The sequence below is a fragment of the Homalodisca vitripennis genome, chromosome 5 (assembly GCF_021130785.1).
Source record: "Homalodisca vitripennis isolate AUS2020 chromosome 5, UT_GWSS_2.1, whole genome shotgun sequence".
In the NCBI taxonomy this organism is placed as follows: Eukaryota; Metazoa; Arthropoda; class Insecta; order Hemiptera; family Cicadellidae; genus Homalodisca; species Homalodisca vitripennis.
In genome coordinates, this window is record NC_060211.1 from 133,960,981 (window position 1) to 133,976,733 (window position 15,753).

General features: G+C 33.4%; 1 protein-coding gene across 2 annotated transcripts in view; it reads left to right on the forward strand.

The window, feature by feature from the left end:
• The window catches only part of LOC124362904 (endothelin-converting enzyme homolog), a 530,214-nt gene that overhangs the window by 122,556 nt on the left and 391,905 nt on the right, over positions 1-15,753 (forward strand). Inside the window, exon 1 of one of the 2 annotated variants that reach the window (XM_046817787.1) lies at positions 10,812-10,906. The exons of the other annotated variant lie outside the window; for it this stretch is intronic. Coding sequence (XP_046673743.1) covers positions 10,895-10,906 — 12 coding nt within the window. The 5' untranslated portion in view covers positions 10,812-10,894. Of the gene's footprint in view, positions 1-10,811; positions 10,907-15,753 lie in introns of those variants that run through there. 2 annotated transcript variants of the gene reach the window in all.

Genomic DNA, 15,753 nt, shown 5'->3' on the forward strand with positions numbered 1-15,753 from the left:
TTCCTCATAAATCATTTTACCCTCATGAAGTATCCATAAACCTTTATAAAGCCACCTATAAACACATCACTTTGATTTGATTCCTCGTAATTAACTTTATCTTGTCTCAAGGAGATAATCCCAATAATATTATACATGTAAAGTGCCTTTGTTTGTTTTTATTCCCGCCTAAACTATTTAATCGATTATACTGAAATGTTACATAAACATTACGGTACCGGGTATGAATATAAGCTTACAACTATTTTGAAATTCTCTCCGGGCTACGCACCACTGGTCTTTAAAGTAGCAAAAAATACCATCTTGATCTCTATGGTTGTTAAATATTAATTGAATGAGCCTGTCAAATGTAATCAATTGTTCTGTGTTTAAATTGTTTTATAACAGCACGACAATATGTTTTTAATTTAACCACTATTTTCTATTTGCTTACATATACACTGTATAAATTCTCTAAGGAGTAATCAATAGTGTTCACTCCCTCTTTTAGAATTCATGTATTATTTAAGTACTCATCTAGCGATTGGCTACATTACCATAACCCAAGTATTTAAAACACCTAGAAGCCGTGAGCCTTACGTTTACGCGACACCTGACCCACCCAGTTTGATGTGACCCTCGGCTAGAAGTTTTGCCGTATATCTGGACCCAGTTTTGAATAGCCATCTTCTGTCAACGAGGATTGCCTTACGATACGAAGGTCTTTACTTCCGTGAATTCGACGAGAAGACCGCCGGCACGGGTCTTCCTGAGGCCCTTAATTACGGCGACCCTCTCATCAGGCTCCGCCTTCTGCAGGACTTCCTCCAGTTCATCGGCGTAAGTTTTACCCTCCAACGGCCTGATTCAAAGAACGCTTTTAACAATAGTAGGTTTCTCTGATGTGTTATATATTTTTTTTATAAAAAAACAAGGCAAAATCAGCTATAGAACAAAATATCCTAATAGCGAAGCAAACTACAATGGCCATAAATATACACTTTTTGACGTATTTTCTGGTCATGGCAAGAAAGAAAACTCAACTTTGGCTTTAGAAATATAATTCACTAGAACTAGAAGTGTTAATACAGGTGCAAGAAGCTTTGACTGCAATGCCACGGTTAACTGCTAAAAGAGAATATTAATTGTAAATGCGAGGTGGGAATGAAATGAATAATTCTTTATTTATACAGGCAGTGTTAGGGCGGCATGGCCCTATCCCACACTTAACCTGCGAAGTGGGTACGAGCATTCGTTATAGTTTTGAATAGGATGTTTAACTCGCACTTATTGGACTATAGCTAAATATTTTAATGACATGTACATTTTAGTAACATGTAACTTGCCAAAACTAAATTTTATTTTAGCTTATTTTTTTAGATATATACGTAGACCATTCTAAATATTACAACATTCTAACAACATTTCTCCCTGTCATGTTTCCTACTTATTGACAATTTATCCTCATAGGAACACAAATACGTCGTGTAGTCTTCTTTGACCCTTTGCACATTACGGCATGGTCTCTTGTAGTCACCCCTTGTCGTCACCCCTTGTCATCATCCCTTTACAAAACGAGAGTATATCCTTTGGCAGCTTGCTATATAGAGCAGGGGGCTACATTATCCTATCCACAATTCCTTATTTATTAATTTACCGAATAGTTCCTAAATATACAAATACACTACTATATAAATATTATTCTTTAACTGTAAACACTTAATTCATTCTATCCCTTTGGTTTTAACTTGTAATGGAAATGGGTAAATTAAACTGTTGTTCTATATTGTAACATATAAAATATAACGTAAACTCAGTAAAACTAAAACATGTTTCTGAGTGCTGACATATTTTTAAAGAAATTCTCACAAAACGATTTTTTGTTACTTTTCAGTGATTTTAAAAGAAATGTCTATAGTGACAAGGACATATGAACACTTCTAGCAATAGTATCTCGTAAATGATTATTTCATAGAACTTCTCCTTCGTTCTCGAAGTGATGAATATTCCCAGATATAATGCCTAGCATTGGCCGCTATATTCCCTTCTGAACTTTGTTTCGGTGTTCTGTTAATCGCTAATAACTTTCTACAGTTTTAGTATGCATGGGAGCGTTATACATGGCTAAACTAATACTAATCAACAATTTTTTTAGAAGGAACTTAGTTTGATATGGGTCGACAAGATAACCGACAGGAATATACCGCTCGCCAGGCTATCAGGATGTAACGGTCTGTTGTTATTGGGTCATCACGTTATCTTGTCAACCCAGATCAAAGTTCATCGTTCAGTAATTGATAAGATCAAGTAAAAATCACGCTGGTGAACTGAATAGGCGCACTGAACAACACACCCGCATGCTTCAGAAACGGTAAGAGACGGGTGGGTTGTCTGACGTAAATATGTTTTAATTGTTATATATGCCTGACATACCTGAGGACTTTTAGAAACCTGAAGAAGAGAACAGACTGAATCGGTCATGCGAGTGCTGATGGCCGGATGATCTAAGACCTTGGACTTTGAATATAAGTTAGTGGTAGCGCAGGTTCAAAGTCTGTCAGTAATAGTAGCACTTTTTTATAAAAACCGACTACTGATGTACCGTCGACCTTACTATATCGTCTGTCCTCCTTATTATGTTTGATAACACTCTCACACAGGCCAATAGCCCATGAAGGCGGTCAGAATATTGCTTACAAGGAGATCGGCCTCTCCTTAAAATTTGATTTTTAAAAATATAACGGTGGCAAACATCCGAACTAATGTAATCATTTCAAACAATCTCCAATATTACACTCTAAATTAAAAACTGATGCATAACTGAATAGATCCCGCAATTACAAAGATATAATCAGTAGACTTTGAAAATGGTTTTAAGGAAAACATATAAATTATTACCCTGTTGTGCAAAGTAGCTCTTCCTAAACAGGAAGCGTATTTTTAAACAAAGAAATTTCCTTCCCTAGTGAGTAGTGTAATACAGATATCGAATTAATGTTAAATATTGCTAACGAAGGCAAATATTCCTGACGTACGAATGATTATGGAATGCATACGAAGTACTATATATTATAATGCAACATAGTAAAGAACAGAAGTCTAATAGTGGAGTTTATTTATTAAAACGGTAGGTGAAGGAAATTGTCACGGGAGGAAAGTTTCTTGTTTTTCTGCAGAGAATTGTCGCCCTCGGCACCCCCTCGTGCGCTCAATCTTCTTTAACTGGTGACAAAGTGGCACTTTTAAACCCTTTTTTAGGTAAAAAATTTCTTCCATTTTCGTAACTTTTAAATATTCATATATTTTTTATTTATGTATAAAACTAATTACATCAGTGTTTAGTCGGTATAATTACAGAAGTCATAAATCACTACGAAAGTTGAGTTGTTATTACTGACGGGAATTTACACAATCGAATCGTCTTATTATAAATTATACTATGTAATTAAAAATATTTTTATATGTTTAACAGCTGAAATTGTAATATCAATGGAATATTCACAACAGTTTTAGTTTTTCACTATACATAAACGCAGACACATGAAAATTCAATCAACTACGACACTTATTTAGAGTTAAAGTAACAAAGCAAATGTCTTGTATTCTATTTTATTGTACGAAGAAAATGGAAACTTCAACCAGACACGTGAATTATGATATCATGAATTCTAGTGATTCATACAATTCTAAAAAATTTGCAATAACTGGTATACATGGTTAAACCTCAGTTTCATTAATTTATAATAAAGTGGGGTAATAAGGTGATGGACACATAATATCGGTATCGGTATCAAAATGCCTGCTACTCGTATAATTCTTACAATCAATACAATAAAAAATAACCCAGTAAGTTTACCAAAATATACGATATATAGAAAATTTAATATATTTTTCTGATTTAGACATATATTTAATGTTTACGACTATAGGGAACAAAAACATAGCTAGGATAAACTTTGGGGTGGGAGTCAAGACAACTGTTTTTCCGTAGTGAACAGCAATTAAGGCAAGTGCTCTTATCCACTCATTTCTAGTTTTGTTTCTTAAAAATTCCTTGACTCGTTTTAATGTCGATATAGATCTCTCAACACTACATGTCAGTAATGCTGAGTTATTTAAAGAATAATAATCGTTTGCCAAAACATAATTTAAAAATTACAAATTGGGGGTGGGGGTGGATCCGAGATCGTTGGACACCCTCGTTGGCTTTTTCTTTGCCACAAAGATTATTCAGTAATATATAATGAAAATTCTACATGTTACTGAGCATGCCTAGGGAAAGTATTAGAAAAAAAACGCCATCTTTACCTCTCTGAAAACTGAAGGTCTCTTCGAACTCTAACATAACAGTGAATAATTAAGTAATTTGTGAAATTAGTTAGAAGGCTTCGTATCCGCTGCTTTAACATGAGTCATGCTGCGGGGAGTACCGATGGCCGAGCGGTACAAGACTTTGAGTCTGAATTAGATACCCTAGCTCTGGTTCGAATCCGGTATGTGATCGTTGCACTTTTTTATCAGTAAAGTTACCTTAAACTGAACCAACTTTCCCCCTCATTCTGTTTGGGAAGATCCTCGCAAAGGCCAGGAGCTTATTTGGAAGGGCAAAATGAGGCTAATTATTAGATTGTCCTCTTCTTTTGCCCCACAAAAACACGGTTTATGCTTTGCTTCTGAAAGTGAGTACACTTTGAACCGTAACATACATCAAAATTTCTTTCTAGTATGCTTAAGGTGGCAACTTCGGAAAAACCCCCACTTCTGCACTCTGTGCTATATTGCTGCTTCTGTGTGGCTTTCGTTCTTCATTCGGGGGTTATTAGGACCCGTAACTTATAGAATATAGTATAGCATAAATTGTAAAAATACTATTGGTTTCTACGTTAAGTATAACCAATGATACAGATTGCTATTACGGGTTGTTCTGTAAATATAACCCTTGACAATAATAGATCTCTTTTTTACAGATAAAAAAAGACATATTTAAAATACAGTTTTAAAAGATTTTTTACATTGAGTATCCATTTTTCACTGGCGTATTATTTCATATATGCGAATCCTTTGTAGGACACACACTCATTCAGTATAGATGCACATACTCTATTTCACAATGCATAGATTCTGAGAATTTTGTGATAAGAGCATATAATATTTCCATTGTTTAATTAATCCTCTTGGCAGTCCACAGATGGCTTGATTCTTTCATTACGTTCACTCACCAATTAGAGTGTTTAAAGAAAGATTATGGGATGTAGAAAGTTTACGCTGTGTTACCATGTTTAAAGAAAGGGAGTCAAGAGCGAAGGCTAGCAAACGGAAACCGTTTTTGCGTTAATCCACTGATTCAAATGCTGACGGTATTTTTTTTAAGCGGTTGTCTTAAGCGAGTTATTGTACTTTTGTGCTTGCCTAAGTATAAAATGTATATATTAAAATGCAGTCCACAGATGGCTTGATTCTTTCATTACGTTCACTCACCAATTAGAGTGTTTAAAGAAAGATTATGGGATGTAGAAAGTTTACGCTGTGTTACCATGTTTAAAGAAAGGGAGTCAAGAGCGAAGGCTAGCAAACGGAAACCGTTTTTGCGTTAATCCACTGATTCAAATGCTGACGGTATTTTTTTTAAGCGGTTGTCTTAAGCGAGTTATTGTACTTTTGTGCTTGCCTAAGTATAAAATGTATATATTAAAATGCAATGTAATTTTGTAAAGACGTGTATTTAATTGAAATTAAAAATTATCAACGATCCTGTATTTATTGAGATTTAATGAGTGGTTTGGCAATGAATCATTTTCTCATCTAAGTTTGGTGGTGTTGCTACGTCCTACATTGCTACCAAAATTGGAATATTGACACATTTCTACGCCAAATTCAAACAACAACTAAATGGGAATATTGAGTTTAGCTCCAGTTGTCCTTCCTCTTACGTGCAGTATCTGAAATCTGACGCTGTTGCAGACTTGACTCCTGAAATCTTAAGTCGGAACAAAAAATTAAACAAATAAATGATAGTTAACTGAATATAGCTGTACAAAGAGGATGGAATATCTTAAAATGTTTAGTGTGTCAATTATAAAACACTATAAACTTCGGTGTTGTAAACGAGATCGTCATAACACCGACCACTTAAGTCAAAATTAGTAATGGCAAAAGAATTCAAACTTAAAAGCTAAGTAGACTAAGATAAGTAATCTAGTGTTATTAAACATACATTACCAAAAACTAGAAAACTTTTAAAAATTGGTTATAAAAACTATTTTTTCTTTTATTTTTCAGGTAATCATGGAATTTGTAGACTATCTGGTGCCAGAATGTAAGGAAGCCAAACGTCAACGCTGCGTGACGTAGGGTTTGTTAGGACTGAAGGTAATGCCATCGGAGGAGGCGGCGGCGTTGCGTTGGCTTACGGACAGAATAATGTATAGCCTGTAAGTAAACACTGTCACGCCGACTGTGTTCGCAGAATTTTTCCTCTCACTTCGCTGTAGACTGAAAATATTGTCGCTGGTCCTGATAAAAACAGCACAGTGGTATTATGATACACCATAAAGAATATTGTGAAAACAATAACAGTGTTTCTTAGTAAAAGCGTAGATGATTTACAGCTAACACGGGTTTCTTTCTACCAACTACTTAAGAGACAAACCTATATATTTTGTTCTTCTTTGGTAACTTTGTATATTTAGCTAGCCGTGAAAATTATATATATATATATATATATATATATATATATATATATATATAATATTGCAGAGTTGTTTCCAAGATGTGGAGAAATTGCAAACAGTTGCAAATTTTTGAAGGATTCCTTGCATGACTGTATAAATTTCAACTTAACGATAATGTGGATCACTTGTTTTTGCATTTTAAACACTCTCATGAATTGATTGTTTGCACAAGCTCTCCACACCAGCCTGTAAGTCAGATATAGGTATATTCCTAGGAATTTCGAGCAGTAGACTTCTTCCACCATGGTGTAAGCCAACATAACAGCTGGATCGTCATGACTAGCTACTGATCGCAAAGCAAAATGAAAAAAATTGGATTTTGCTGAATTTGTCTTAAGATTGAGGCTATTGAAATGTTGGACGCAGTTTATTAAAAAAAAACTCCGAAATTCTAGGATCAATTTTGATTTGTAAAAGAAACAGAGTCGTGTCATCAGCATCCTGCACAGTTCTTTGTGCAGAAAAGTGATGAATCTACGTCATTGACATGGATGAGGAAGAGAATTGGCCTGGGAATTGAGCCCTATGGGACACAATAACTCAGGACAATTGGTTCAGATAGTTTGTTTGAGATTTGGACAATTTGAGTTCTAAGGCTTAGGAATTATCTGAGCCACTGGATAAGCACGCCTCAGATGCCATGAGATCCGAGTTTGTTAAGCATTGTAACATGTTCAACGCAGTCGAATGCTTTCGATATGTCTGGGAACACACTAAATGTCGAATCCCGACGTTCTAGCACCCTTACAACAATATCGGCTAGACTTAAAACTGCGTCTATTGTCGACTCACCCTTCCTGAAGCCAAACTGGTCATCAGATAGCTGTGCTTATATAAAAATTGATCAATTCTTGCCAAGAAAATCTTTTCGAATACCTTGCTCAAAACTGGCAAAATTGAGACAAGTAATTGTGCGGCGAGTGGGTATCGTCTTTCTTGAAAATCATGCTAACTTTTGCAAAATTTTAGGAGTGAGGGAAAAACTACTTGTTCAAAAGATATATTTAATAATTGGGTTAATGGTTTTAGAATATGATTTAAAAATTTTTCATGAGCCAAATCAAAAGTACATTTAAATAATTGGATTTTTTGACTGGGAGCTGCTGAATTATTTTTCAAAGCTTTTCTTCAACGACAGGTACCAGTGTCAGTGAGATATCGTCTTGGGATACCTGGACACTGGATACTGTACACTGCCTTCGTCTTGGGATTCCTTGTGGGGGTGATGGGCAAGGGCCTTGCTCACAGGAAACACATCCGAAGAATCCGTTAAGCGTATTCGCAACATCAACCGCGTCCTCCACAATTCTGCCACCCTTTTTTCATTTTATTTCCCTTTTTTATGATTTGTTTCTTTGTTGGTTATGTTCCAAGAAATTTTAGAAATATTATTTGAAGATATAACTGATTTGAAAACATCATACGCCTTTACCGATTTGGTCACTTTTCTGTAAATGAGTTTATTGCCATTTTTTTTTTTTTTTTTTTTTTTTTTTTTTTTTTTTTTTTTTTTTGATAAGTCGTAAAGTTCATGCTGATGGATATAACATTTTCATCTTAAAAGATATATAAGTAACAAAAGTAATAAATAGTTAATAAATCAAAATGGCAATAAATAGTTATTACATAAAACAGCAATAAATAGCACAATAACACAAACAAATAAAAAAAGGCAGTCACCATTGATAAAATACAAAGATTTGTTGATCAAACGTTTTAAAATTTAAGTTGCTTAGTATTGTAAATAATATTTAATTATCATAATAAGTGAATAAAAGATATTTTCAGCCAGGTAGATTCGATCTGAGTACCTCACATTAGTGAATCAGTTATGCTACTGATAACTACTGACCAGCTGCGAACTCTGATAAGAGGAACTGTTTATTTCTAGCTCATGTAGTAGGTCACTCTGAAGTACCGTCAGCGTGGATTTAGTCCAGATTTCACGTTTAATCTTGAAACATCCAAGATTGCAGGAAATTGTATGGATTCACGAATTTAGTCTCTCCTGCTTATCGGGTGGGTCATCTTACTAATAAAATTTGAATATGTTTTAGAAACTAGTTAAAATTAGATAATACATTAGAGCTTTGCCTGAATTTGTATACGAAATAGGACCAGGTCCACCAAAACCCACACCATTTATATGACTAAGCTAAAAGTGGTCTGGTATGTATGGATCGTGTAGAATTTTCATTACATTACGGAAAGCATGGCCTATTTGAAATTAGGGTTACAAAATTGACCCAATATTTTTTATAATTATTTTGATAATCTCATAAATGTGGGCAAAGTGTCCACAAGGTTTAGTTAGAACATGTTTTAAATGCCTACATATTCTCTGTCCGCCATTTTGTGGTATGTCCGTCTGTGTTCTTCATAAAAATGTCATAGAGACTTCCTTCAGGTCCGAGGTTGAAAGTGGATACTCTCTTGTTTTTGGGGTTAAATGGCCAAAGGCTAGCAAAGTCCTTACTGCCAGTTCGGTAAACACTTTAGTTACGTTCTATTGGACCCTTTAGTATTATTATACCAGATTATTTGTTGTGTTAGATACATAGCACTCATTTTAAAACCGACCGGCGACAGAATGACTCAGGAAGAGTGATAACGAAAAGTGGACAAGTTTACTGGCCAATGCCAGAAGAGGTGAACTACGTGAAGAATAAGCAAAAGCATTGTATTGCAGTACAAGGACTAAGGCAAAGAAAGGGATTTATCTCCATGTCCTTATTTATCGGATGACCTAATAGAGCCTTAAAAATAGTGGTGATCAATATTACTGAATTTCCAAAAGAAGTAGGTAACCAACATAGCGAAATTTTGCCCTCAGCTGACGAGGACCTGTACTTACCTAGTGCTATGACTAAATTGAAGAAGTAGGTCTTAGATAGATAGATGTAACCTAATTCTCTTTAGAACATATCACGTGCAAGTACAAGTATTTCGTTTTAAATTTATACAAATGAGGTTGAAAACTAGCAGTTTCCTTGTATACAGGTTGCTTTTGACGATATTGTGAAGGTAATATGATTTTTCGTAGATTTCCGTCGATCAGTGATCGTTCAGTGATTCCTTCCTTTCGAGATCTGCAAATCTGATCTCTCCCTCGTAAATAACTAAACTAGCACATAACTGCAAACTACGTTAGCATAAAAATCTACTTTAAAACTTATTAAGAAATGTTAATATCATTCCATTAAATTAAATTTTTCTTCTCCTTTGTGTTTTGGAAATATTATTCCATTTTTATAGCCTAATTTGAATGGCTTACATTTCGTCTTTACTGTTGCAATTAGTCGTATTAAAAATCTTAGCATCTTTTCCTGGAATCTTAATTCGCTATAAAAGTTAGTTAAACAGTGATTTAAAAAAAAAATCTACAAATCTCGGATTTTCCCGCAAACTCTTTTCCCCCAATAATTGGCAACGACACAAATATCGTAACAGCTACGAAGGAAGGTTAGCAAAGTTTTCCTCGGTAAATATTAAAATTCCTTCAGAGAGAGTGTTTTATTTATAGAAAATTAAAGTTACTCTGGAATGATTGATTTTGTTTCTGCCCCAGAGAAGATATGAAATACTATTGCAATAGAAAGGAACGTTTAATAATATTAAATTCCAAGATAACTTCTGGATTCCCCACCAATGCAAAATTATGGAACCACGCCCTTGGATATATTTATATTTTATAATTTCTTCAAATCCCTCAATCAGTGTAGAACGAATTATTGTATCGAGAGCCTACAATGCCCCCTTTTCGATCAATCACTGGACCAAGATACTCGAAGGAGATGGTGCCTCATTAGAGGACCACAGGGGATTGGACAACTAAAGATTGATTTCAATCATACTAATAGAATCCACCATTCTAGCAGTACTCGTGCAAGTTATCCTAGTCTGAAACCTGTTCCTGAGTTGATAATATCAGAACCGATCATAAGAGAGAACTATTTCCCTCTAAGGCCGGTTCCAAAGAGAACGACTCCAATCGTACGATACACACGGAGGTCTGGCGCGGCAGGAACGGAGTGTACGCATGCGCAAGACACAGATCAATACCTAGACTCGTCTGACACCGGAGCGGGGGTGTGTGTCAGAGGCCGTCTCAGTGAACCATGTGTTGCGAGCCGGCAGGCTGAGTGTGCATGATGTGGTGCTAACTGTGGAGTAAAGGCAGGGCCATGTCCGTCAAGGTGAGTGATAGTTGCCAAGGTCACTTTGATAAGGGAAAATGGTAGCAAGGTCAACGGCCACCGCCATGCGACCAGTTATGAGGGAAAATAGCCCATTAGGAATAACAATAATCTCAACGTTACAATTTTTACACGTTAAATCAATAGTGTGAATGCTACATTCAACAAAGGGCATATTGTTTAAGTAATACAATCACAAATAAAATAGTTCCTTTAAATGAAACCATGTAATTTGTGTAGTAATCCCCTATTAAATACTTTGGTAACACTCATTGTAAATAGTGCAATAAAGCCTGACGGTCAATAACAAACGACCGAACGTATTTTTATTGCTGTACAAATCAGTTTTATATTTCACGTCTTACATTTTTATGGAATATGGAAATCAATGTCCATTGTTCAATTGGATAACAGGTTTATAACATATATAATACACGCAAATGTATACAAATATTTGAGTCTAAAAAAAGTTGGTGGTTTAACGTTTTTTCTTGCCAAATCTGTTGATCCCATTGAATTAAAATGTATTGTTGCCAGTTTAAGCGAAAATCAAAATATATATACATATCAATAAGATACTTATGCTCATTGATTTTTAATAATTTAACAAGGCGGTGGCGTTTTGAACTACTTCACCTGTAAAAATTCAATTTAGAAAATGAACAACATTACTCCTAAAACTACATTTTTTGTTCAATTGTTTATATTTTCACGTAACCCCGATGTTTAATTGGCTAGCAGGCCTATATGGATTCATGCAAATATGGAAGTCTGAAACTATATATTTCGTTGTTGTGTCTCACAAAATCCGTAAAAAATATAAATATAAATGTATTGTTTCTAGATGGAAAAATGGAAAAAAACAAAAGGCATGTAGATGCTAGAAAGGTAGCCTACATAGCATGTCGGTTTTCAATACCAATTTCAACAAGGCAGAGGGTTTTTTTTGTACTTCTTCACCTGTGGAACGTAATTGCCAAACTTTTTTTATTTTAAGATCGGAAACATTGAATTTTGCAGATTAGCAAAGAATGTTCATGATCTCTGAATTTGATGAAATAAATTTTTCACAATCAATAAAAAAATAGTCATAACGATCTGAGTTTTACAATCCGCATGTTGATAATTATATCTGTGCAGTTATTGAATACACTATTATTGACATAGTTAAACCAACTCTAATACAATTATTGATGTGCATTGTATGTACAAGTAATCTCTATTTCTAATTTGTATTTATTTCACATAATTTAATGAGCTGAATCATTTGTACATGGAGATTGCAGCGTACGTTTTTGTATGTCGTGTAACTATTTTGTAACGTTGCTATGTTATAATATTAAGAGTTGGTGCTGGGATGGTAGAGCGGTGAACTTTCCATACCTTTAGAGACAGCGGAGATACAAGTTCAATGTGTTAATTTAGCACTTTTTATTACTTCTGCTAACTTTGTGGCGTACTACTGTCATATTCATCATATTCTGTTGCTTAAATCCTACCACAGACCAAGTGATCATTCAGAACGAGCAGAAAAATGCCGCAACGGGAACCTACCCCTACTTTAAAACAATTATTTCTAACAAACTCATTCAAATGTAAATATTTAATATTGGCTGTATTTTTTTAAATATTAACAAGAAATAATGTGAATCTTACGGAAGAGTCAACGACGATTGAGCTGTTTTATAAGGTTAACAAGATGGCTTTTTGCTGTAACAAAAGCAATAAATTTACTTATTACACCAATATATATACTTTTGAAATGCAAAATTCACAAAATTTTGATCGGTTTTACTTGTGATCTATCTTAGTGATCCGTTTTATCCATTATTGTATTGCCCTTAATACCCTTTATATCCTCTGAAATATACAGTTATAATATTAATAAAATCATTATTACGTTCATATTAACTTTGTTAGCCGATTTTACATTGATACAGGGACAATAGGTCCTTGAAGGGGCACAATTAACTTTGCAACTTTTTTATTATGTTTCAGACACAATACACATCTTATTAATCGACCACCATTGTTTGTGGGAAGAAGATCTATTTTTTTATAATAAATTAACATTATTTTTTGCTGATTAACTATATACAGTTTAAATAAAGAAGGAATATTTGTTCTTGTAATAAGTAATTTATTACATATTTTTTTTCCAAATAATCAAGAAATAAAGTCTACTTCTCACTTCTTTTGACGACTACGACTCAGTGTACTGGCTTCTTTCGCCAACTCCGTATCGATGTGTTTTCCTAATGTTCATAATATGGTTAGGAAATATGTAACTTACGGTTTGATTTTGGCATATACCCATTTCACTGTTAATAATTAAAAAAAAAAACTTATACATACATTCGACCTCACAAAAGTCACCACTTTAATATCTTTAACTGTACTTATTAAAATTTGTCGTAATTTTATATTTGTAAGGAGGAATCACATATTGAAGCAAATAAAGAACTATAACAATAAATTAATTCCTTAAATAAATAATTTTTAAAATGATTTATTATGCAATATTAATTAATATTGAAAGTAATGATCTCTTGATCGGACATTATATCATAATGTTACGTATTGAAGTGTATAACCTTTTCCTTAATAGTAATATACAGCTTTGAATTTTTGGATAGAAAGGGTCACATATTGATTTATTTTTAAACATTACACTCTGTTATGAACCTTAGGAAATTGTTAAAACGTAAATATTTTACTCGGGTATTTATTTTTAATGCATCATGTTTTTAAAACTATTACGTGAATATTTTTCAACTCTATGGCTAAAAATAGGTTTATTAAAAACTCGGCTGCTTTACTTGAGTTTGAGAAAAAAATCATTTTAATGCGACACTTCAAAACTGTATTTGGTCATTATTTCACATATTCATACCTGTATGTATAAAGTCATTAGTTTTTTAATCACCGTGCCTAAAATTTTAATACTTACGAAACTAATCGATGATTTCAATGTAAATTTAAAGTCTTTTTCTTAGTTGTGCATTAACTTTCTGTTCAGTAAATTTAGAAATATACAGAATATGCTTGAACTAAATATGTAAAGAAGACACAACCTTATTTGTTTTTGCCACATGTAATATTAATAATTGTATCATTTTAGACTAAAAATAACTATTAAACCGTCAAATTAGTATAATATTTGCGTTTGCGTATTATAATAAAACAAAAATTATTTTAAAGTGGTGGACTAACACTGAATATTAAGTGAATTACAGTGATTAAATATGTGTTTGTGCCTTGCGGTTTCGATGAATAAAATCTGTCAAAGCCTATTTTCAACAATGAAAGTAAATCGTGTAATAAAGCTCTTTTAATTAAATGTGCTACAATACCGTAATCACCTGTGGTTGAAAACATAAATATATGAAAACATTGAACAAGGGAGTATATTGTAACTGAAGGTTTTAATTAAATATGGAATTAAAATTTCCATTTATAAATAAGCCACTCATGGACAGAACCGCCTTTCAATAAACACCTGTTTGTTTTATTAATTTGTTCATTAGTTTTGTCAACAGTTTCATTTAAATTAACGTCAGTTTAATTTTGTTACCGTATTCAGCTTTTATATTACTCATCATTGATTAATGTGTACTAGCTATAACTGTACGATTCCAACTAAACACCTGCCAATGTTTACACGAACGAACCAGGGCCGAGGATTCACTTCTGCGGTAATCCGAGTATATTGCACGCAATATTGTTGAACGTGTGGATCAGTTTAAGTATCTAGGCGTAATTATTGATCTCACATTGAGCTGGGTTCTACGCGTTGTATATGTTATAGGCGGCCATTATAAGTGACAAGCTTTATATCAAATATATATTCATAATATATCATATAACTATTCATTACTAATGTATTTTATTGCTGTATTCAGTATATTAGAATGTCATAGTTTCAGAACTAAAATCCCAGCTTTTTTATGTGTGGTAATCACTCAGTAGATCGGCTGTTGTCAGTGATCAGCTGTTAGTTCCAGTTACTTTACTCTAACCTCACTTTGTGAATGACATTTGTTTTTTGTGTTTTGTTGAACAATTTAGTGATTTAGACTATTAGATTTGATTTAGTCGTGAAGCAATCAACTAAAAATCAATACTAAGAAGAGTGTTGCAGTCAAAGAAAAGACTGAGCTTGAAGTATAAAAAATACTATCAGGAAGTTAAATTGAAAAAGATGAAAAAGGAAGAAAAGATATTAAAAAAAGAAAGGTGTTACCTATGGGGCTGGACTCTTTTAAGTGTAAAAATATATTTACACTAAACACAAAAACAATTATTATGTAAATAGTCTTACTTTTCATGGTATAATAAACATATGCAGTTTTTTGCCTTTTCCCGTAAGTTTGTTTTTTCCGTCTTTTTCAACACGTTTTACAACGTAACTTCTTTATTTATTGACCTAGAGACCTCATATTTTGTACATATGATCTTCAATAGTGCACAAAGTGTAGTATGGGATCAAGTATATTTAAAATTATACTCCTAATATAATTTTTTACATTTATAGAAAATTATAATTTTTTGAAAAAATTAAAAGAAAATGTTACTTACCTATTTTGATAACTACACAAAATTCAATACTACACTTTGTAAGGCTATTTATTAGCTTTAAAAACAATATCTAAAAATTTGGAATAGGTGCAATACAAAAGCAGCTATGGTGTAAAACAAGAATTCTAATTTTCTTGAAAAACCCCCTCCCTTTCCCCTGAAGAGGGGTGGGAGGGGGTTAATAATATATTTTCTTTAAACCCTGTCCTAGAGAGACACTTTAATGAACAAAAAGATTAATTAGTGGCAGAAATTAAAATGCATATGTT